The sequence below is a fragment of the Geotrypetes seraphini genome, chromosome 5 (genome assembly GCF_902459505.1).
Source record: "Geotrypetes seraphini chromosome 5, aGeoSer1.1, whole genome shotgun sequence".
Lineage (NCBI taxonomy): Eukaryota > Metazoa > Chordata > Amphibia > Gymnophiona > Dermophiidae > Geotrypetes > Geotrypetes seraphini.
The window spans coordinates 157,883,940-157,909,544 of record NC_047088.1 but is presented as its reverse complement, the minus strand read 5'-3'; the positions used below and the strand labels follow the sequence as shown (position 1 = coordinate 157,909,544).

General features: G+C 42.0%; 1 protein-coding gene across 1 annotated transcript in view; it reads left to right on the top strand.

Moving 5' to 3' along the window:
• LOC117360399 (potassium voltage-gated channel subfamily H member 8-like) overlaps positions 1-25,605 on the top strand; it is a 559,270-nt gene that overhangs the window by 325,970 nt on the left and 207,695 nt on the right. The window contains exon 9 of the mRNA XM_033944108.1: positions 10,380-10,664. Coding sequence (XP_033799999.1) covers positions 10,380-10,664 — 285 coding nt within the window. The remainder of the gene's footprint in view (positions 1-10,379; positions 10,665-25,605) is intronic.

Sequence of the window (25,605 nt, the reverse complement as noted above, 5' to 3'; positions counted from 1 at the left end):
ACCACTGCGCCGCACACTCTTCCCCTGTCTCTAGAAGACAAACTCACTGAGCACGTCCACCGTCCGGTGCCGGGCCACGAAGCAGGCGTCCTCCCCGTAGCACATGCCGTCCGCGGAAGAGGAGCAGAGCGCAGGGAAGAGGGAGGGTGAGCCTGTTAGAGCCGGTTCCTGCGCATCTGCCATGAGGTGAGCCAACCCACTGCCATTTTCCACTTTCGGCGTCGTGTTCCGGACGCAGTAGCCGGGGAGCCAGGCCCCCTAAGCTCATGCTCCGTTAATATTCAGATGCGATCATCTCTCTGTCTCGCAGCAGGCTTGCCGGCTCCAGCCAGACAAAGTTCATTTTTTAGTTCAAAGCTGACGCTGCGTCTCCTCTCTTGATCCCTGCCAGAGTCGGAAGTCTGGCAGGGATTTATTTTTTCAATGTTTACATAAAGACCCTTTTATTTTGCATCTGAGAAAAAAGGATGTGTGGCCCCGTCCCATTCTACCCCCGTCCCCACTCTATTTCACTCCCCCCCAACCACAGCCCCACGCAAACCTCATCTCTTCGGGCCAAGTCTGGAGTACATCTGTGTGCACGAGTGTGACATCATCTCGTTGCATCCACGCATGCACAGATGCACTCCAAGCCTGTTCTCAACAGCTTTTCAAAACCCAGATAAAGTGCTGGGTTTTGAAAAGCCGTCTGGATACCCAGACAGTCCTCTAAAAAGAGGACATGTCCGGGTAAATCCGGATGTCTGGTAACCCTACCCTGAAGCAAGCATTGTGTCAAAACAAATAGAGCATTTAGGTGTAATGAAAACAATGGACTAACAGTAGATAGTTATATTGCTGTGTGACAGCACTTTTTGGATTTTTGGCAACTTTCCATATGTAGGGCCATTTTACCAAGCTTAAAACAGCTTAACACAGAGTTCCTGAGGCGTCCCGAGCTAAGTTGCAAATGAGTGGACGCTACCCATATGATTTTTTAGCTGAGGAGGTATACCAGGGCAGAAAGTGGGTGCTTCTGTGCCATTCAATGCAGCATAAGATTTTATATATGTAATATGTAAACCACATAGTTGTATGAGGTGTATACATTTTTAATAATATATAAATACTTTACCACATGCTAACCGATTTGCGGCGGTAAGAGCTCATATACTACTTTGTTAATGGTCGCACACCAATGGCGACATTAGCATGTGGCCATTAAATCAGAAAATGGCCATTTTCCATCTGTTGCAAAAAGTCACCTTAGTGCACTGGAAAGACCCATGTAAGGGCATGCTAAGACTAGTTTTTGCTGCAACTTTCTGGAAGAGCTCTTTTTTGTTGTATGTAGTTATATGATTTACGATTAAAAATTTTCTATTATTCCTTTATAACTTGCATTTCCCGGTTGCGTAGCGTATTTTGAGATTAAGAAATAAAGTCCAAACAAGGGATTTTACATTTTTTTTTCAGTTTTTGTCCTTTTTTATGTAACATTTTCTATTAAATTCTAAGAACATATGGTCCCTCTAGCCTAGTATCCTATTTTCAACATAGGCCAATCCATGTCAAAAGTGCCTGACAGAAACCCAAATAGCAACATTCTATTACTGACCTGAACTTCCAGAGTTAAGCCTGCATCCAACTGAACCCCCAAGAGTTTAATTTCAGTTTTGAATTTAACATTCATATTTTACAGTTTCACCTCTTCTATAGCGTCAACTTGATTTCCCTTCCCCCAATATTGCATTAAATGTGGCAGTTTTAACCATATTACATTTGTCTTATCCAAATTTAACTTCAAAGAATGTTGTGGCATCCAATTGAAAACCACCATTAACACATCATTCATTAAAACTTTAACTGAAGACACATCAGGTAGTACAGCAAAGATTAATACAATATCATCAGCATAGAAAAAATAACACATTTTTCTGGAGCAATAAAATAAACCCCTCTTCTACAAAGCCGCACTAGCAGCTGCCGTGTGGCAACAGCCCCGAAGCCCTTTAAATCTCTATGGACTTCGAGGCCGTTACCGCGCGGCTTTGTAGAAGAGGGGGTAAGTTAAAAAGAATGGGGGAAAGGGGAAAACTCTGGGGAACTCCTTGGGTCATCTATCATTGCTGTCATTGAAAGATTCTCTTGCCAACTAGACATCTGTTCTTAAGAAAACCTTCCATCCGTTTTCAAACCTTCCCTCCTATACCCATCCCATCCATTAAAGACAAAAGCAAGTCATGATTGACTAAATCAAATGCTGCAGATAAATCTAATTGAATCAGCAACACTTCCACATTTTTATCAAAGTAATTTCTCACTTTAGATGTAAGCGCCAGAAGAACTTTTTCAATGCTATAAAGTGTACAGAATCCTGATTGAAAAGGATACAACAGATCAAAACGTTCTATATATTCCTGAACCTGTAATTGCTTCTATGACTTTAGTTAAGGTTGGAAGATTAGCTACCAGTTGATAATTCCCACAATCTGTAGGATTCAGGTCATCTCCTTTTCATAAGGGATTTAACAAAATTTTTCCCATATCTTTCGAATAGATTTCATGTTGTAGTAGTGAGTTTATCAAATTAGTAAACCATTAGAACAGATTATCTGGCAATGAGGTTAACAACGTTGCAGCACAAGGGGTCTAGTCTACAACCCCCTTTGGAAAATCATAGAACCACTGTCTTAACATCATGCATGTCAACCAGCTTAAATGAATTCCACATATAATCTACCAGAATAACCTCTAAAATTTCATCTGTTTCTACTTGAGTAATAACTAACTCTACATCCACCTGTGGTAGGGATGTTACAATCTTATTTACCTTAGACTGAAAAAATCTGCAGTGTTCTGAGCAGTAATTAGGATTAGAACTCTGACTAATGTTCTCAGAAATAAAGTGCTTCTTTGCCAACTGTATTTTTTTAATGATATATACAGACCTTCCTGCTAATAAGATCTTCTTTCTTCATTTTTACCCAACATCTTTCCAACTGTCTAACTTTGCATTTGAATATATTTAACTCAGGAGTAAACCATGCTTCTTTCTTCTCCATAACTTTCTTCGTTTGGAAAGAAGCAATTCTGTCCCTCTCTTTCCTCTTAGTCCCTCTCCTTTATCCTTCATTGTAGTTCCTTTCCTCTTAATTCTGTAAACCGTGCCGAGCTCTGCGCTTGCGGAGATGGTGCGGTATACAAACCTAAGGTTTAGTTTGGTTTAGTTTAATATTATCCAAAACTTTTGTTATTGTCACTGCCCAAATTTGAAAGTTTTTGTTCAGGCTGATTCAAATCCAATTGAGTTTGTGATAAACAAACATCTATCTTATTCTATAAACTCTCTACAAAGATACAACCTCTTGTTGTAATTATCTTATCTGGTTTTGCCATCTGACACCTTAGTGTAATAAGCTGGACATTAAATTCATTTTTAAAAATGGTCCGACCATGGTACTGGTTGAGTTTTCCTACCATCATATCAATTGTCCAGTACCCAACTTAGCAGAAGCAATAATATCAAGCATATGCCCTACTACATGAGAACTACCTTGATTTATCACATACAGACCAATTTCTGTTTTAAAAAAATTTATACAATAAAAACATATCTCCTCTAGAATCAATTTCCATATATAAATTCAAATCACCCATCAGAACAATACAACCCAATTTCAATTGAATTTGAGCTTCAAAGGTATAGATCTCTTCCATCACATTTCTCCATACACCCAAAGATTTAGATTACTACTAATCCTATACTGTTCAATAATAGTAAGAAACTTAATTTAACAGCCAAACATTCTAAATTAAGTGATTGATAACTATCTACCAAATCTACCTCCAGAACTATTTTATAAACTATAGATATACCCCAGTGTATCGCAAACTGTGTGCCTCATGAGATTTCAGGTGTACTGCGAGATGCTGGGGAGGAGGAGAGGCACCGGCTCCAGTTGAATGCCTACAGGACGTGCCTCTCACGGAGAGAAGGCACATCTTGTAGACAATCAGCCAGTGCCAGTGCCTCTCCTCTCCTAGTGTCTTCCCTTCCAGCACCTCCTACTGGTGGCTCAGGGCCCATCTGGAGGGCCTTCGCGTATGCACAGAAGTTGATGTAATGACATCACGCATGCATGTGACATCATTGTGTTGACATCCATGCACTTCCATTTGCCTCGAGCTGTGGCCACTATGTTTAGTGTGCCATGACTCAACAAAATTTGCGAGACACTGATATAACCCCTTCATGTTTAACTTCTTTATTTAAGGAAAGTATGCCAACACCAAGAGGTCAGACTAAATTCTGAATCACAGCACTCTCCTTTTCAAACCAAGTCTCTGTAAAATTAGCAAGACCCAGATCTTTTTCCTTATTAGATCCCTTATTAAATCATATTTATTACATAATGAATATACATTAATATAACAAGTTGGAATTAGTATTAAATCATTCTTTGGTTGCCACAAAGATGATAGCCTAATATGTCTTAGAAAATGTTTTCTTAGTACATTCCAGATCTCCACTTTCTAGGTCAATGCCCTAACTGAACTTTTATTTTTGCGCTAATTTATTGACAATTGATTAATTGGGCATAGTTTATCTTAGATCATAATTGTCTCATTAAATTTTTAGTCCTTCCCCCCCCCCCCCCGTCATCTTAAATACCTCTATTTTATCTTCTAATAACCCTTCAACTCCCTCCCTATTCCCTTCCCCTAAATTACCATACAGAACTGAAAAAAAATGAAAATCCAGGTTACAATAATCTCAGCCATACTTTAAAACCAACCCAAACCTAAAACCTAATTCAAAACTTTACCAATCACTCTCACCCTCATTCATAACCAACAAAAGGACAAGCACAATATCTCAGTTTTGGCTTGGTCTAATCCACCCAAGGTTGATCATGTCACAGGTGGGCGGGTCTACAAGGCACACTAAGGGAAACTTGTGCAGGTCAGCAAGATGAACCCACCAGGCACAGGATAGAAAGATGGACAAAAAAACCAAGTTTGCTATAGCTAATGTGCAATATCTCTTTCCTGGCTTTCTTTACTTTAAATACTACTCTGTTCACCCAAGATCGATGATGTCACAGGCGAGCAGGTCTACTAGCCACACCAAGAGAAACTCAAACACGTCAGCAAAATGAACCCAGCAGGCATGGTGGACACAAAAAAAGTTTGCTATTGCTAAAGTGCAATGTCTCAGACCTGGAGTTCTTTAAATAGTACTCTGTTCACCCGAGATTGATGATGTCACAAGTGGGTGGTGCTACCAGCCACACCGAGGGAAACTCAAACAGGTAAGCAAGATGAACCCAGCAGGCACATAATAGGGAAGACAGGGCATTCCAAAAGCAAGGTTACAATAGAGGCCACAGCAAACCAGGTTTCCTTAAATATCGAGAAAACTGATTATAAAGATTGCAAATTATCCATGTCAACTGCTGAGCAAATTGTAAATAAGAATGACGAACATTGTTTGAAATTTCTGTATGTAAATGCCAGAAGCCTAAAATCAAGATGGGAAAATTAGAATATATTGCACTAGATGAAAAGATAGATATGATAGGTGTATCTGAGATCTGGTGGAAGGAAGATAACCAGTGGGACACTGTCATACTGAGGTACAAATTATATCACAATGATAGGGTGCATCAAATTAGTAGAGGCATAGTGTTATATGTTAAAGAGGTCCTTGAATTAAATAGGCTAAAAATCCTATTGGTAGAAATTCTAGGTATAAAGGGGAAAAAGCTATAGAAGTGTACTACCATCTGCCTGACAAGGATGAATAGACATGTGCTGAAATGTTATCAGAAATTAGAGAGGCTAATAAACTGTGTAACAATAATAATGGGTGACTGGGTAAATGTAACATAAGGACATGCTAGGGAGATAAAATTCCTTGATGAAAGTAAGGACTTCTTTATGGAGCAGCTGGTTCAGGAACCGACAAGAAGTGAATCAATTCTAGATCTAGCTCTTAGAGGAGCACATGAGTTGGTGCAGGAAGTTCTTAGTGGATAACATGACTTGGTACTGACATTTACACTGCTCCAAGAAAGGGATAATTGTTAATTAACCACCCATTTGGACTAGGGATTTACAGAAATGATTAAAGGGGCAATTGTTTAACAGCACCTCAAAAATCCAACAATGTGGCGTCAGAGGAGAAGCTTCCACCCACACACACGCAACTGCAGGCAGGCAGGCTCAGCCGGCTTCAGCAACTTACTTTACTAATGCATGGCGAAGGTAAGGGGGAGGGAGGGAGATAGATTCGGTAGGTAGGAAGAAGGGAGGGGGCCGCGTGTGATCGGTGACCATGCGTGTTCCCTCCCTTAACTGCGGGGACAAGGCCATTCACCTCTCCAAGGAGCGGTGGATGGCCTTGTCCCCATGCCTGCAGTGAGCACTTCCCCCCTCCCCCCACCATGTCAGCGGATTACCCGAGGCTAGCCGCCACCGTGTCATTCTCTACTGCAAGCCACATGTGAATAACCGTCAGTCTTATAGGCATTTTATAAAAGCTCCATGAACATTGGAGCATAGTGTGATTCTATTTGGTTGAAAAGTCACATAAATATAAATGTAAATACTTGGCAAATTGGACTGTTATGACTTGAGACATCCTTTTCTTACCCAGACAATCTATGCAAAATTGGGCTTCACATGTCGTTGCATAATTCTGAAATAATGTATCTTTTGCCCAAAGTTTTATTTTCTGGTAAATTCTGGAAGGGAAAATAGTCCACTGTAAAAAATCATGCAAATACTTCTGCAAAGAGTGCCATGGAACCAGTGGCGTAGTGAGGGTAAGTGGCACCCCTTGCCTGCTCCTCCCGACTTCTCCTGCCGTGCACGCGCCACCCTTCCCTTCGCCCATACCTTTTTAATTTTCCAGGCGAGAACAACAGCACAAACTTGCTAAACTAAACTAAACCTTAAGTTTATATACTGCATCCTCTCCATAAAGATAGAGCTCGGCACGGTTTACAGGAACTTTAATATAAGGAAGGAAAAACATAATAAGAATTAGTGATTATAAAGAGGGTGAAACATAGAGTATGACGGCAGAAGAGGGCCGGCGGCCCAACAAGTCTGCCCACTCAAGAACCCTCCCTCCCTGGGTTATCCATCTTTTGAGCATAACTCTGTAGCACCCCCACCTGTTTGTCCATTGACTCTTGAAGTCGAGCATGATATTGGTCTCGACCACCTGGCATGGAAGTTTATTCCATCGATCAATCACCTGTTCGGTGAAGAAGTATTTCCTGGTGTCACCATGGAATCTTCCCCCTTAAGTTTTAGCAGATGCCCTCTTGTCGCCGTGGGACCCTTTAGAAAAAAGATTTCTTCCTCCACTTCAGTGCAACCCGTGATGTAGTTAAATGTTTCTATCATGTCCCCCCTTTCTCTGCGCTCCTCGAGAGAATATAAGCGCAGTCTGGTTAGACGTTCTTCATATGGGATGTCTTTAAGTCCTGAGACCATCCTAGTGGCCATTCTCTGGATCGACTCCATTCTTTTCACATCCTTTTGATAATGTGGCCTCCAAAACTGGACACAGTACTCCAGGTGAGGTCTCACCATGGATCTGTATAACGGTAGTATGACTTCGGCTGATAAAGCTCCTTCTGATGCAACCCAGCATTTGTCTAGCCTTTGCTGAAGCTTTCTCCACCTGATTGGCAGCTTTCATATCATCCCGGATGAGTATTCCCAAGTCCCTTTCTGCAGTAGTTCTTGTTAAGTTTTCACCATTCAAGGTGTATGTTCTGCATGGATTTCCGCTCCCAAGGTGCATTACTTTACATTTTTTGGCATTAAAGTTTAGTTGCCAAGTACTGGACCATTGTTCCAATAAAAGTAGGTCCTGCTCCATAGTGCTGGGACTGGTTGCACTGTCAGGTTCTGTTGCCCTGCCCACAATGTTGCGAGATTTACAGATTTGCATTTTTGAGAATAGCCAAGTTTTCAGATGCTTTCGGAATAATTGGAAAGAGTCCAGATTCCTTAGCAGGGCAGGAAGGTTATTCCAAAGCTCAGTAGTTTTGAAGAAAAGAGATTTCCCTAATTTTCTAGCATAGATAATGCCTTTTGTTGGCTATCCCTAGGTGCCAGAAGTGATGTCAGAGAGAGGCAACACTGACATAGGCAACAAGTTTGTAATGCTGCTTACGCTGGAAAAATTAAAGAGGTGGAAGGGAAGGGGCGCATACGAGTGGCGGCGGGTGGGGCAGAGAGGAGGACAGGTGCCTGCACCCTTTCCAAAGGCCACGCCGGGGGTGGACCACACCCCTCCTGCACCCCCCTTACTATACCAGTGCATAGAACACTGGTCTCTAAATGCTAATGCTAATGCTGGCTTTTATAAAGCCACAATAGTGGTTTCCACTTCAGGCTGGCAAGGTAACTGCTCCGACACTAAGAATTTCTATGAGTGTCGGAGCATTTACTTCGCCAGCTCATTGTAGAAACCTCTACCACGGCTTTGTAAAAGGAGCCCTTAATTTTAAACATCAGGCCTAAGTGCTATAATATTATGTACATAAGATATTACTCGATAGTTTTTATTTTGTATTGCTCTGTTTTTTGTTGGTTGACTTTGTTGAAGGGGGGGGGGGGGGGTTTGCCTACCAGGAAATGAGAGCCTAGAGCAAAAGATATGCTGCGTAAAATTATGCAGTCAGAAAAATAGGCAAACCTTTTAGCTATTATATAATCAACCCTTGTAAAGATCCTCAGCAACACCACTTAGGGCTCAAAGTCTCTCATTGCCCTAAGCTTTATGTGTCCAATCGTCACTGGATCTACTTTTCTAGATTTTCTATTTTTCTTATTTTCTTATTTCAAGAGCGTAATATTTACCTTTGTTTAGTATATTCATTAATTTCATAACTTTTATAGTAAGCAAATATTTAGCTCTAAACTGAGTAGTCTCTGGCTAGGGATTCTGATGCCCGACATGTTTCGCACAGACAGCTTTCTCAAGGCTTGACCCCTAGGGAAACAAAATCTTATTAACATCTATACACCCTCTATTTTGCAAATAAAGTTTAAACTTTAACTAAGCAGCAATCCTTTTTCTCCACTTATCTAACAAATAAACCGCCAGTGGCTGCGACCACTAAACCCTCAGAAATGGCGGCTGTGTTTTACTTTGGTTTTAAATAAAGCAGGGAGCCCGCTCAGCTGAGGCCTATGTCATCACGTTGCTCAGATTTTGACGGGCCCGCCCACCATTATTTTGATTGGATAACTCCAATAACTCCTTAGAATCCCTCCCCCAGGCTTTGATCTAACACGGAATTCTATGAGACGAAGCTTTGACTGCCATGGCCGGCGATATAAAAGCCTAACATGGATTCATAAAAGGGAGGGGGGTAGTTATGAAGCCACATTAGGATTTTTTATCACCAGCTACGGCGGTAAAAGCTCCAATAACTCATATAATTCATATCAGTGTCAGAGCTTTTATCGCCGTGGCCTACAATAAAAATCCCTAACGCAGCTTCATAAAAAGGGAGGTGGGGGTATTTGTTAATTTGTAAAGTGATTATTGCTATTTCTCTGTTTTTTTCAAATTTATATCTGCAATCTTTATATTTTGCACAATATTAGGGGACATGCATCACTGTTTCTGTGGTGTTGCATTGTATGCAAAGTCCAGCTTCTTGGTGGTTCAGTTTAACATTTGTCTACATATTTCTATTTTATACCCCACCCCACCCCCTTTTACAAAACCATAACATGTTTTTTAGCGCCTGCTGCAGTGGTAACAGCTCCGATGCTCATAAGAATTCTATGAGCATTGGAACTGTTACAACCATAGCCGGTGCTAAAAACTACATTATGGTTTTGTAAAAGGTGGGGGTGGGGGGTTAGTTTGTGATTACATATTCCATACTAGGCAAAGGTGTTTTCTGTGTTCTGTGTATATGAAAGACATGGTTCTCTGTTAACACTGACTGTGCAGGATCAATCTGTACTAGTCTGGTTTATTTAGTTTTACAATGGGTATATTGATGTTCTCCGGCTCACTGCAGGATGTAAGATGCTGCCTTTTCCTAGGTACACTCTTGTGTGACATGTGAATTGTTACTAAAAGTCATGTTTTTCATATAGATGAGGGGGGTGTCAAAAAATGATAGGCCCCGGGTGTCACATATGCTAGGTACGCCACTGTTCATGAGATCCATTTGTGTGCACTGCTTCCATTGTATACAAATAGATCTCATGCATATTCATTTGTGAAATCCTGAAATTCCGACCTGGAGACGGCTGAGGTTGGATGCCCCTGTACTAGAACATATGTATTGGTTTGTAAAAATACATTTTAATTGTGTTTTCTAACAATTTGTTTTCTTTTTTTACTTTCCTAGGTTGGCTACATGAGTTAGCTAAGCGCCTAGGTACGCCTTACTGCTCTGCAATCGTTGCAAAGTCACATGACTCCATCAATAGCACTGACCTAGTGACCTACATGAATGACAGTCATGAGGAGAATAGCACAGGCTGCAATCAGATTGGGGGCCCCACCATCCGTAGCTCTTATATTACATCGCTCTACTTTGCACTCAGCAGCCTGACCAGTGTGGGTTTTGGGAACGTATCGGCAAACACAGACACAGAGAAGATCTTTTCCATTTGCACAATGCTAATTGGAGGTGAGCCCATGATCAATTCTGAATCTCTTTACTATGTCCATGATATATGTAGCAATAGGAAGAGCCCGTAGGACAGGGCTTCCCAAAACTGTCTTGGCGACTTATAACCCATCAAATTCTCAAACTATTTACAATGAGTATGCTTGAGAACAATTTGCACACACTGGAAGCTCACTATGGGGAAAGTTCTATGACAAGATACCCCCTTGTAGGTGTTCAATGCCACAGGGTAACAATCCATTCTGAAATAGCAGATTCTTTTACAAAATGTTAGCATAACCCGGCATCGGTGCGCCTAATGTTTACATACTGGTAATCACACCAGTCATAAACCTTGCATAGCTACAGTTGTGCAAATGCAACAAGAGTGCATGTAGCTTACAAAATTCTGTAATTTGCATATAAGCACCAGCTCTGCTCATGCTCTTCCCATGCTCCGCCCTTATGAATACCTCTTGCATTTATATAAAGTGCCACTTAAAGGCACCTTCACAAAATAATACTTAGTTACTTTGTCTACCACTTACCATGAATAAGTTTACACTTACCCGCAAAAGGGCTAGTATTTTGTACATTTATGTGCACAAGTAGTACACAATTCAAGTGCCCAGTTATACAGTTGTCCTATATATGCAAACCTCATGCATATGGTATACCTCATGCATTTTTATTATGGGTGTTGTGGAACCCATCCAGTGGCATATTGAGGGTGAGTGGTGCCCCTCCTCTGCTCCTTCCCAACACTCTCACCCCTGCCACGTGTACGTCACCCTTCCCTTCCCCGTACCTCTGTAATTTTTCTGGCACGAGCAGCATCATGAACTTGCTGCCCGCGTCTTGTCTGCTCTCCCTCTCACGTCACTTCCTAGGCACGGGACCCAAAAGTGACATCAGAGAAAGCCGAAACCATTGCGGGCAGCAAGTTCATGATGCAGCTCGTGCCGGGAAAATTAAAGAGGTTATGAGGGAAGGGGTGCACGTGTGCAGCAGAGGGGGTCAGGAGGGAATGGGGAGGGCAGAGAGGAGGGTGGCACCCCTTTACTAAGCCACTGAAGCCATCTGGCAGTGGGATCTCCAAGACAGGTATGGGAAGCACTGCCATAGAGTTCTATTGCCTGAAACTGTATAGAAATTGGTTTATTAACAACTGTAGAACCCTTTACAGTGTTCCCCCGTGAATTCGCAGTTTGCAAACCGCGGATTCACTCATTCACAGTCTGTTCCGACCACCTCTTCCTGCGTGTCAAAGCAGCTCCTGATTGGTGTAGCCTGACTTTACTACAGGAAGAGGTGGTCGGAGCAGATCGCGAGTGATTTTCTTCACCCGCCAGAGCTCCAGCTGCCCTCTCCTGCCTCACCTGCCTTTTGACAAACAAAAAACCGCATTCGCAGCTTTTCAAAATTTGCGGGGATTCCTGGAATGGAACCCCCGCGAATTTCGGGGGAGTACTGTAGTTCTAGAAAGGATGTATTAAATTAAATTAAATAGCTGGAGCTATTCCAATTTGTTTAAACACCAGCTCTTGCTATTTTGATGATTTTCAGCTGTTCTTGTTTTGTTGATAAAAACAGAACTGCAAATCCCCAAATGCTGAGGTAGAGGAATGCTGCGCAAGACAAAAACGTGTTTATTTGTAACAATCTGCTTATTTTTCTACTCTTACCATTTATGTTATGTAAAAGGAAATAGCATACCAAAGATAGGATTTTTAGAATAAATTCATTGCATTCCATAAATGCCCCAGATCAGGGTAACCAGGGGATTAGATGCTAGTGGTTAATTATATTGGCATTCCTCTTCCATCACAAAAAGGGTAAGAGTATTGGACAGAGTAACTGATGACAGATCAAAATCAACTGGTCCATCCAGTCTGCATACTACTTTTTCTTCCCTTCTACTATACTGCCATTTTGAATTGCTGAGCGCACAAATCCCATACCTAAATCAACCCCCCAATTATGCCCTCCATCTCAAACATGTTCAATTTGATGTTAGATAGAATGTGAGCCTGCCAGGACAGATAGGGAAAAATGCTTGAGTACCTGAATGTACACCACTTAGGCTATAAGTGGAATATAAATGCTAAAAATAAATAAATAAACTTTAATAATAATAATTTATTTCTTTTATACCGTTATACCAGAAGTTCGAAGCAATTCACAACAAAAAATAACATACAATCAATATCTCAAATATAGAATAAACAGTCAGTATCTGAATACAAAATAAAAACAGTCAATAAAAGGATACATCTGATAAGATCAATAAAATTAAGACAATGGCACAATTAAGATATAAAAAGCTGTTAAGAGTTCATGATAGATTGAGCAGTAACATGACTAAGAAGAAGACATATCAAACAATCGTGTTCTTTTATTGTTTTTCTTTTCATCATTCTGGGGCTTTGTTTGCTCTCTTTTTTTAAAAATTAATTTAATTTATTTATATACCGTTTATATCCTAAGCGGTGTACATTCAGGTACTTTATCATATTTCCCTATCTGTCCCGGCAGGCTGAAACTTTATCTAGTGTACCTGGGGCAATGAGGGGATTAAGTGACTTGCCCAGGATCACAAGGAGCAGCAAGGGATTTGAACCCACAGCCTCAGGCTGTAGCCCTAACCCCTGCGCCAGTCCTCTTTCTTGTTCATAATCTAGTATCCCCTTCCTGCCTGTTTGCCCTATAAAAAATAAAATCTGAGGGGGTCCCTGGCCTTCCCACCTTGACTTTGTACATGAAAATGATTTTTTGTATCCAGGCACTTTTTTCAGCTCTGCCCCCTCCCCAGAATCTCTCATACCAAAGCCCTTATCTGCTTCCCACTTGATATCTATCATTGGTCTTAGAACTCTACAATAATTGCACTGGAAGATGGAATCTGTCCTCTGCACTTGGGAGAGTGGAGTTCAGAGTCTTCCCACCAGGTCTAGTCCTACTTAGGGTTAACATATTTTCTTATGCAAAACCCCGGACCCATGACCCCACCCACCCCATTCCACCTCCAGCCCTACCCCGTTCAGCTCCAGCCCAACCCTGTTCCACTTCTAGCCTCGCCCTGTTCAGCCTCCAGCCCCAACCTGTTCTGCCCCCAACCCCGCCCCCCACACAGCCTCCTCTCTTCCCTGACGAGCTCCAGCCATGTCTGGAGGGCCTGGAGCATGCGTGAATGTGTGTGACATCACCAACACATGCTCAGAGGCCTTCCAAATGCAGCTGGAGCTTGTCAGGGCTTTCCAAAACCCGGACAAACTGCTGGGTTTTGGAAAGTCTGTCCGTGAACCTGGATGGTCCTCTAAAAAGAGGACATGCCCGGGTTTTCCCAGATGTCTGGTGACCCTAATCCTACCATTAAGTAATTGTGTTTTTCATACATGGCCTTCCATTGACCGACATATAAAAGTTAGATTGTGAACTTACTAGGAACAAAGAAAGTACCTGTATGTAATACAGTATATGTAAACTGCTTTGGTTGTTCCACAGAAAGGTAGTATACTAAATCCATGACCCTTTACCTTTCTGTCCTGCTTTTAGCTGTTTCTGACTTATGCAAATGAAGTACCACAATGAGTTTGCACATGGCCCCTCTACCCTATGTATGGGCCATCCCTATCTCTCACACACAAGGAAGCCTACCTGGACTTTGATTTTCTAGTATGGGAACCCTGGACTAAGACCTTCCAAATACAGGGGTCTCAAACTTGAGTTTTTCAAGCCAGAGAGCATCTGATTCAAGGGGACATCTTTTGTCTTGGAAAGGTTGAACAAGCCAAGTTCTGTCTTTGCTTCTGTATTTTTCCCTGTTTGAGGCAAAATTTTGGTAGATCCATGGACCCTATGGCCCATGCCCTAATTATGTTTTAATTCAGTAGCTAGAGCAGTGTTTGTTAATCTTTATGTGGTCAAAACCCAATGATAACAGCCATATCAAATTGTATGACCCCCTCAGAAGTGCAAAATAATTATGCATCTGTGAAGAGCCCATCCAAATTTGGGTTTTGTGACCCCTTTTGGAATCTCAACCTACAGTTTGGAAATCTATGATTTAGAGGTTTGAGGTAATCCAGGGGTCTCTAACCTGAAGACCGGTGAGTCTGACATTAGTGCCGGACAAAATGGTAGAGACTATTATAAAGAACAAAATGACAGAACATATACAGTACATAAGCATAGATTAATAAAAGAAAGCCAACATGGGTTTAGTCAAGAGAAATCTTGCTTCACCAATCTACTGCATATATTTGAAGGGGTGAATGAACATGTAGATAAAGATGAGCCAGTTGATATTATGTTTTTGGATTTTCAAAAGGCCAATAGTCAATGGCTTTTAACTTGAAAACCGCTGTCCATGGAGAGAATTCTTCAAAACTCAGAACAGAAAATAATCTGAGGAAACCAGGTCAGGACTGTAGGGTAGATGGTTCAACTGCTGAAACCCACATTCTTGGATGGCAGCCTGTGATTGTCGTGAAGAAATAGCATACCTGTTGTGAGTTTTCCTCATCTTTTCTCTTTGAATGACTCCCACAAAGTGATCATAGGGTTGGCGTAACTCTCCCCAGTTATGGTTGTCTTGTGTGGCTTCAACTCCAGAAGCAAAAGTCCTTCATCATCCCAGAAGACTGTTGCTATGACTTTGCCTGCTGATTTTTCTGTCTTGAACTTTTTGGGAGTGGGGGATGATTTGTGCTTCCACTCCATTGACTCCATTTTGGACTCAGGATCTCTGTGATAGACCCAAGTCCCATCGCCAGTCACCAAATGATGAAAAAAAATTAATTTGGTCTTTTCGGAGCATCTCCAAGCCTCTTGGCCTTTTGACAAGGTGTCAGCTTTCATGAAACCCATATTACACTAATCTTGGATGCCCAACTTTTCATGAATTATTTTCTAAACTGTACCTGCTGAGATGCCCATCTCTTCATCTATCTGAATTCAAGAAACTTTGGAACAAGTACACTAGATCTTTAAGGGAGAGGAAGGGATAATATATGACATGGTTAGGCAGACTAGATAGAACATATGATCTCTATCTGCCTTCATTTTTCTCTGTTTCTTGAACAAAATTCTATATATGTCACCTAATAAAGGCGCTGAAAAAACCTACTCTTAGCACTATTCTGTAAACTTTCTCCAGAGTTAGGCATGGTTTAGCACCTGTCCGTTTGATTAACATTTAGGTGTGGCCATTTATACCAATGAAAACCCAGTATAAAAGCCTGTACCTAAACTGTGCACAAATAATATATATTCTATAACATTGTGCCTAACTTTTAGGAATGCCCATGACTCGCCCAAGCACCTTCCCTGGCCACACCCCCTTTTGGGATCTGCACAATAGAATTTACATGCACCACTTTATAGAATATGCTTAGAAAATTGTGCATATAAATACTAATTAGCTCCAGTTAGTGCCAATAATCATTTATTTAGCAATTATCCATGCTGATTAGTGTGTTAATCAATTAAGTTACACATGTAAATTGGCAATGCACACAGATTTGCATGCTCAACTTTGGTTGTAGTATATAGAATCTGGAGGACTGTAATTACAGTATTTGACCTGCTCTTGAAAAGACCTTTTGTTACTTTAGTGCAGGGCTGCCCAAGTCCGGTCCTTGAGATCTACTGGCAGGCCAGGTTTTCTGGATATCCACAATGAGCATGCATGAGAGAGATTTGCATACCAAGAAGGCAGTGCAGGCAAATCTCTCTCATGCATATTCATTGCGGATATCCAGAAAACCTGGTCTGCCAGTAGCTATCGAGGACCGGACTTGGGCAGCCCTGCAGTTTAGTTGATCATAATGAAATTTTGCTTGTATTTATTTTTATTTAGTTTTTGAGGGGGGGGGTTTGTTTGTTTTTTGTAAAATTAGTTAAGACACTGCAGACTATAAATGGCACTTAATCCAGTTCTCCTTTTCTTTGTCATCATTCTTCTACTTGCCCCCAGATGTTCAGCCCTGCCAATAACACAAATGTCGGATATAATTCATTTCTTGCAGAAGTAACGTCTGGTGCCTCGCTGCTGTCTGCCTTTATTTATTCTTGTTTACCAGACAAGCCGATCAAATGAGATTTACAACTTTCAAATGCCTCCTTGCTATGAATGCGGCAAACTCGGTTCATTATTTTTAAGCCAGCATTTCTATGTGTAAATGATAAATGCAAAGAGGCAGCTAATAATACCAAAAGATTTTGAGAGAGTGAGTGAAATATTAAAGCTGTGGACTCGATGCACTATTAAGGACACAATGTAAGTGCTATGGAGAGAAAAGTAATGAAGTGAATTTATAGGCTCTTCTCTCAGTTAAGGTACCCTGCTTTTACTTTTTTTGTTAAACCTATGGCTCTCTGCCATTCCCTTCATTTCTGCTTGACTTCATGATATCCTCTGTCTTAGCCACATTGCCTTCCCCCATTTCCTTAGCATTTTTTACCTATGATTTCTGTTATTTCTGTCTGATATCTTTTATCTATTCATCTACTATTTTCCCATTATCTTTATTTATAAATCCTGCATGATTTTCCCCAGTTCATGTTTATGCTTGTATCATTTGTCAAATGAGCCACCTGTTACCACTATATGTCTTCTATATTATTCTATTTAGCTCCATTACATATCCCACAGTAATGCCACCATCTGCAACTGGGTGAAAAGGATTAGAAAGAGAGGGAAATGCTGGCTTTACTTCCGGATCCATGTTTGATCTCTACTGCCCTCAAATCCAGTCCTAGAAGTCCACAACCCAGCCTACAAATTCACTCACTCAGCTGCCCCTCACTATCTCTCTTCACTTATCTCCTCCTATGATACCCACCCTACCCCCTCCCTCCTTGAGCTCCGCTCAGCTGGTAAGTCCCTCCTATCTGTGCCCTTCTCTTCAACTGCCTCCAGACCCCGTCTCTGGCAGTGTTCAAGACCCATTTAAAAGCCCTCCTTTTTGAGAGTGCTTTCGATTCCTAACTCCTCTCACCTTGGGTTCTGCATCCCCTATCCTCTATGTCATGTCTGTCTGTCCAAATTAGATTGTAAGCTCTTCTGAGCAGGGACTGTTTATAAATGTCAAAATGAACAGCGCTATGTACACCTTTTAGTGCTATATAAGTGATAAGTAGTAGTATTAGTAGTTGTTTTCATGATTTCCACAGTGAATATGTAGAAGGTCTAAATTATATGCTTTGGAAGCAGTTACTGCAAATAGATCTCATACTTATTCATTGTGGAAATCGTGAAAACCAGGCTGGGTTGTGGACCACCAGGACTGGATTTGCGAATCCTCGGTCTATTGACTGGACTATAGGCTCCACTGCCACAGACTCTGTCTTCAGCAAGGCACTGTAGACACCTTGTAGTGCTATTTAAATCAGGGATGTACACAGGCAAAAATAAATTGATTCATTATCAGAAAATTTGGAGGTTATTTCCTCTGATTTTCGTTCTTCTTTTTTTCTTCATTTCACATATTTGTGTTACTGGAAAAAAAAAAAAATGAATGTACAATAGAGCTTTTCAATGCCCAGAAATCAATTGTGTGCATGTTAATAAGAACATAAGAACATAAGAAATGCCTTCACCAGATCAGACCTAGGTCCATCCTGTCCGGCGTTTCGCGCACGCGGTGGCCCTTTTAAGTACATCTTTTGGGAGACCCGGATTTCCCGTATCCCTCGATATGGTTTTCAAGAAGATGTGCATCCAACTTGTGCTTGAAACCCAGAACAGTAGTCTCCGCCACAACCTCCTCCGGGAGAGCATTTCAAGCACCAACCACTCGCTGTGAGAAACAGAACTTCCTGATGTTTGTCCTGAATCTGCTGCCACTCAGTTTCAGGCTGTGACCCCTTGTCCATGTGACTTCCAAAAATGTTAACAATGCTGCTTCTTGGTCTATTTTATCAAATCCTTTTAATATTTTAAAAGTCTCTATCAGATCACCTCACAGTCTTCTCTTCTCTAGGGCGAACAGTCCCAGTTTACTGAGATGTTCCTCATAGCTCAAATTCTCCATTCCTCTGACTAGTTTCGTGGCTCGTCTCTGCACCCTCTCCAGCAGAGTTATATCTTTCTTAAGGTATGGAGACCAGTGTTGGACACAGTATTCCAAGTGAGGTCTGACCATTGCTCTGTAAAGTGGCATTATGACCTCTTCCGATCTACTCGTGATCCCCTTCTTAATCATGCCCAACATCCTGTTTGCTTTCTTCGCCGCCGCCGCCACACATTGAGCCGTAGGCTTTAGGGTTCTGTCTATCAGTACCCCTAAATCCCTTTCTTGTTCGCATTTGGCTAATGTCACCCCCCAACATCTTATATTCATGTTCTTTGTTATTCTTTCCTAGATGCATCACCTTGCATTTGTCTATGTTAAAACTCATCTGCCACTTTTTTGCCCAAGTTTCCAGCTGGTTTAGATCCTTCTGGAGATCCTCGCAGTCCCCTAGAGAGCCAACCACCCGACATAGTTTTGTATCATCTGCAAACTTCGTTATATTGCATGTTGTTTCCTCTTCAAGGTCATTTATAAAAATATTAAACAAAATAGGCCCAAGAACCGAACCCTGGGGGACGCCACTAGTCACTCTCTCCCAGTCCGAGTATTGCTCATTTATGCTCACCCTTTGCCTTCTGTTCTCTAGCCATTTGCCAATCCATCTGTGCACTTCTCCTCCTATTCCATGGCTCAGTAGTTTTCTCATAAGCCTTTCATGCGGAACCTTGTCGAACGCTTTCTGGAAATCCAAGTAAACTATGTCCACTGGATCTCCACTATCCAAATGTTTGTTCACCTCCTCGAAGAAATGAAGCAAATTTGTCAAACATGACTTCCCTTTCCTAAAGCCGTGTTGACTAGCCCTTATTAAGTTGTGATCCTCCAAGTGTTGTACAATGTTGTCTTTAATTAGTGCTTCAATTATCTTCCCAGGAACTGATGTGAGGCTCACAGGTCTGTAATTTCCTGGTTCACCTCTTGATCCTTTTTTGAATATTGGTATGACGTTTGCTATCCTCCAGTCCTCTGGTATTTGCCCGGTTCTAATTGACATGTTAGCTAAGGATTGCAATAGTTCGCAATTTCTATGTTAATGCTAATGAAATCAACTTTGTGTGCAGTAACATTTTTAAGGTATCTTACCAAACTGAGGGACCCTTTTATAAAGCTGCAGTAAGTGCTAACACATGCTTACCACAAGAACAAAAAAAAAAAAAATGGCATACTGCAGGATGTACTGAAGCATCCCACCTTAATTTTGGAATGTGTAAGAAGAGTGGGCACGTTTTGCGCTAATCAGTTAGCACGGCTATGTTGCTATATTAGGTTTCAAGTTTATTAGGTTTTTATATACCGCCTATCAAGATTATCTAAGCAGTTTTACAATCAGGTACTCAAGTAACCAATTAGCATATGATCCCATACCACATACATAATGGGTGGCAGTAAGATCTCACATGCTAATGTGCTTTAATGGCCACATGCTAATGACAAAATTGGCATATGGCCATTAATTAAAAAAAATAAAAAAAAGGAAATTCAGCCATCTAACCCTTGCGGTAAAAATAGTCTTAATGCACAAAAAGACCCATGTAAGGGCACACTAAGGCCACTTTTTACTGCTGTTTACTACTACTACTATTTGATATTTATAAAGCACTACCAGACGCATGCAACGCTGTTGAACAAACAAGAGAGGGTTCTTACTCAAAAGAGCTTACAATCTAATTAAGACGAACATAGGACAAAGGCTTATGCTGTTTAGTAAAAGGGCCCCTGAATGCACACTAACAAATGCATACTCCCAGGGGTGTAGCGAGGGTAGGAGGTGTCTGAGGCGGTGCCCCCCTCCCCCCACACCCTCTCTTCTGCTTCCTGCTTCTTCTGTACCATCCCCCGCTCCTTCCACACATCCCACACCACACTCTCACCCCTGTACCTCTTTAAATCTTTGCCAGCGTGAGCAGCTTCTCTGGCCTGCTGCTCACACTGGTGTTGGCTTTCCCTCTGATGTCACTTCCTGGCCCCGCAACTGATTTCAAAGGTAGCCAGGCTGGCGAGAGCAGCAAGCCAGAGTAGTTGTTCACGCTGGGGGAAATTTAAAGAGATATGGGGGGGCAGGGAAAGTAGGGCACAAGTGTGCCGTGGGGGGCGGAAAGATGCCAGTGCCCCCACCAAGACAGTACCTGGGGGTGGACTGCCCCAGCCCCACTCCCTTACTATATAATTTTAGATTGTACATAGATAGTGTGTTCTATGAAACTCTATCATGTGCTGAAATGTCTCAGTATTCTCCTGTTGTGAACCGCCCAGAACTACTGGTTGGGCGGTATACAAGAAAATACATTATTATTAAGAGCATAACATAAGAACGTAAGCGTCGCCTCTGCTGAGTCAGACCATGGGTCCATCTCGCCCAGCAGTCCGCACCCGCGGCAGCCCCCCAGGTCCATGACCTGTAAGTGATCTTTTACCTAAAACATTTTATTCCCTATTCATTTAATATCCTGTATAGTAACCATCTAACTATCCCCTTCAATCCCCTTTTCCTTCAGGAAATCATCCAATCCCTTTTTGAAACCCAAAATTGTACTCTACCCTACCACCTCCTCTGGAAGCGCATTCCAGGCATCCACCACCCTTTGAGTGAAGAAGAACTTCCTAGCGTTTGTTCTGAAACTGTCACCTTTTCGTTTTTTTTGAATGCCCTCTTGTTTTTGTTGCCCCCGCTAGTCTGAAGAATCTGTCCCTCTCCACCATCTCTATCCCCTTCAAGATCTTATAAGTTTCTATCATGTCCCCTCCGCTTTTCCACTCCTAAGTATGCCACTCCTAATGTAAATGTTTAATAAAGGTATCAGTAGTCGTTGTGAGGGCAATTCTAGAGCAGGGCGCTTAGGAGCCTTTTTACTAAGGTGCACGAAAATCTAGACTTAGCACTAATGTTCGCCTTAGTGCACAGTACCTGTAAAACATTAACATGAGAGCAATTACTGCCTCCTATTTTAGGAGGTGCTCACAGCTCCCATGTTAATCCTACTATATCCACTTGTGCTAATCAGAATGCACTAGCTGGATAATGCTTCTATGCCCATTCTCCACCCATGATGCCTCCTGCAAAAAATATTTTTTAAAAAACAGCTAACATGTGGTTTAGTGTACATTAACAGACAAAATGGCATAAAATGTTTTAACGTGTTTAATGCAGTAAGTCTTATCTCACATACTAAATGCACTTACAGGAAAATTCTATAAATGCCACCTACATCGGCGCGCCTTGTCAATGTAGGTGCCTAATTTGATTGTTTAATAGACTTAAATGATGCCAATAATTGACAATCAGCATCTCATAATTGGCATAAATCGTACTTATATTTTATGTTAGGCATCTAATTTGGTAGGCATCTGGTCTAAGGCACCACCTACCACAAAGTAGGCATGGTTAGGGGGTGGATCGTGGGTGTATTTTGTATGTAAGCACCTATTCTGGACTTAGGCATTGATAGGCGCCTAACTTAGATGCAGGTTTCTAGGCCAAGATAAGCTTGGCATAAATATGGTGTGCCTAAAAGTTAAGATGCGCCTAACTTATAAAGGATTGTGCTTTACGCCACACTAGACATTCACATGCTGTATTTACTTTTCCATCGGTCAAAGGCTGTAAATTTAAAAGATATCATCAACACCTTCTATCCTATCAAGTGGCATCTTGGGACAAGGATTTGAATCATTTAATTATGTCCTCTAACACTTACCATCAATTCAGATGACATTTATAAACATTTTTGGTCACGCGATTCTTTGGGCAATTGAAGTATTCCATCTATTTTTTTTCTTTTGTAAACCAAATACTTAACGGTACTGCGGTATAGAAGTGAGTTTTTGTTATGTTAAAGGAGAAGTCCATAGGCCATTATTGAGATGGCTTGCGGGAAATACATTGCTTATTCTTAGGATAAGAAGGATAAAATCTGTTTCACTACTTGGGATCTATCTAGGTACTTGGGACCTGGGTTGCCCACTGCTGGAAACAGGATACTGGGCTTGATTGACCCTCGGTCTGTCCCTGTATGGCAGTTCTTATGGCAAGTCAGACAAGATATTCAGTGGCACTACCCAGTTAAGAGCCATTGAATATCGGCATATGGCCAGCTCAGCAGGATTTAACAGGGTAGGAGTCTCTCCTACCCAGTTAATCATTTTTGAATTCTGGCCCCCATGAAATCCATGCTTATCCATACATAAACTATATATTATACAGTATTTTAAGAGGAATTAGTTATCCTTGTTTTGCTCCTTTCCAAATCCTCAGAGGTGGTACATTTGTTCCATAGCTTGCACAAATGTAATTTGACCCTTTTTTTTTGTTTTTTAGTTAATTAGGGCCCTTTTCACTCTGAATAATTTACAGGTCATGGACTTTCTTCTTGGAAGTATTTTCCTATGCATTAAGACTAGTTGTTTGTTCCTGCTTTCGGTAATGAATAATCATTTTGCATGAAATGTCAAACTGTGCCATGAGCTAATTGGGTATTAACTGTCCAGTTTACACTGACAGTTGCTAAAAATGGCTCTGAGTGTGGGTTCTGGTGAGGTGACATGAATAGAAAACCTGCCAGCAAATTATCTCTAGCAGTTCAGAAGGATAGATTGGATGATCATATCAGCTCTGTACTATAGTCTAGTATTTCTTTCTTAAAAAGTATACAGCTCTTTTTTTGTAGGCTATAAACAATTTGATCAATATTCTAAAGCACTTCTTCAAATAATAGCACCCGCCATCTGGGTAATTGCCTCTGACTGAGATAATTCCTCTGAATACCCTCTTACAGACCTCCTCAGCACTATAAAAGTAATTCTATAAACTGGCACCTAGAGATACACGCCACTTACACATATCAAAGATGCCATTATTTGATAGCTAGCCACCTATGTGCACTAGCCCCTGGATGAACTATATATTATATATGTATTATATTATATGTGTCTGACTTTGTGGTTGCCATATGACTAAAGACCAAGCACTGCACTATGTATGAATGAACTATCCAACAGGCAATGTACGAGAACATATGTTGCCTTTTGCTAGCTCTATTCCAGTTATCGCATATACAGCACATATATATAAGGGTGAATCAAAAATTAAAGGCAATTGTTAAATTATGTGATAACTGGAATAGAGCTAGCAAAATGCAACATATGTTCTCGTACATTGCCTGTTGGATAGTTCATCCACACACAGTGCAGCGCTCGGCCTTTAGTCATATGGCAAGCACAAGGTCAGAAACATTGACGCCCTATTGCAAGATTGCGCCATCGAAGAACAACATGCAGTAGTGCCCTTCTACAAGAAAATCATGTTAACCTTCTTTTTAGTTAACTACAACCCGGGAAAAATAATAATATTTAACCGTGATAATACATCAACAGTTAAATTCGCATCACAGTATCGGAAATATAAATACTCATCTAATATAATAAAATGCTAGCCGCGCATGCGCACTCCATCTGCGTGTTCTGTTTTCCGTGCGCTGTAGGGCACCGGTAGAAGTGCGCTTGCGTGCGAAGCTCTCTCTCTCTCCCTCCCCCCCAAGGCGGATGTTGGCCGCGTGGCTGTCGGCGGCCTGAGGCGGATGTCAGCCGCGGCGGCTGTCGGTGGTTGCAGGCCACGGTGGCTGTTGGCCGTGGCGGCTGTCGGCGGATGCTGGCCATGGCGGCTGAGCCCGGACGGCATTTAAAAATAAAACAGGCAAGTTTTTAAAGTCCTGAAAAGTCGTCGGCAGTATACTTCACGGCCGATGGCTTTTCAAACCCCCCACCACCACCGCCGCTGTACCTTTTAAAACCCTCCCCCCCAGCTTTGTGGTTAAGGACTGGCTTCTTCGGGCAGCAGCAGTGTTTAAAATTCGCTGCTGTTGCCGGCTTCAGGCCTTCCTCTCTGGTGGGTACTGCCTACTTCATGTTTTCATGAAGTAGACAGGACCCGCCAGAGAGGAAGACCTGAAGCCGGCACCAGCAATTAATTATAAATCTATCCTCTGCATCCCTATCCATTCAATGTTTTCCCTCTGTATCTCTTTCCCTAGTCTACCACATGTTCAGTATCTCTTCTCTGTGTCTCTATCTTACTCTGTCCAGCATTCCACTCTGTGCCACTATTCCTCCCTTTGTGTCCAGTATTGCCTCTCTGTGTCCCTATTTCTATGCTCCCTCCATACCCAGCATCTCTTTGCTTTTTTCCTGAACCTTCCCAAGTTCACTTTCTCTTCTATCTCTTCCTTTCCTCATGCAACCACCACCCCTTAACCTCCCCCCCCTAGTCCAGCATCTCTTTTCTTTCCTTCTCTCCCTTCATGATCCAGGGTCTCTCTCTCTCCTCTTGGTCTAGAATTTCTCTCTTCCTCCCTTCTTACTTCAAGGAATCTCTCTGTCTCCCTCCTTGGTCCAAGGTATATGTATCTCTCCCTCCTTGGTCTAGCATCTGTCTTTTTTCCCTCCCTCCTTCCTTGGTCCAGGATGTCTCTCTCTCTGCCCCCCCCCCTTTTGTTTCCATGGTCCAGGGTGTCTCTTTCTTTTCCCCCTTACCTTCTTAGTCAAAGGGAAGTGGGGTGGGAGGGAAATGCTGCAGCACAGGGAAATGGAGGGGCAGAAAAAGGAACGGAGGCATACTGCTTGGAAGGGGGGAGCAGTAAAAAGGGGTTGATGGACAGGGGAAGAGGTGCTGATGGACAAGGGGGGCAGAAAAATGAAGGCAGGCCTACTGCTGGACGGGGGGAGCAAGAAGGAGGTGATGATGGACGGGGGGAGGTAAAACAAAGGGAGAAGGGCTGCTGCTGGATAAGGTGAGCAGTGATGGGGTGGTGTAGGACACAGGGGAGGTAAAAGGAAGGGAGAATGGACAGGGGGAGCAGGCAAGGAGTAGTGGTGGACAGCCAAGGAGAAAA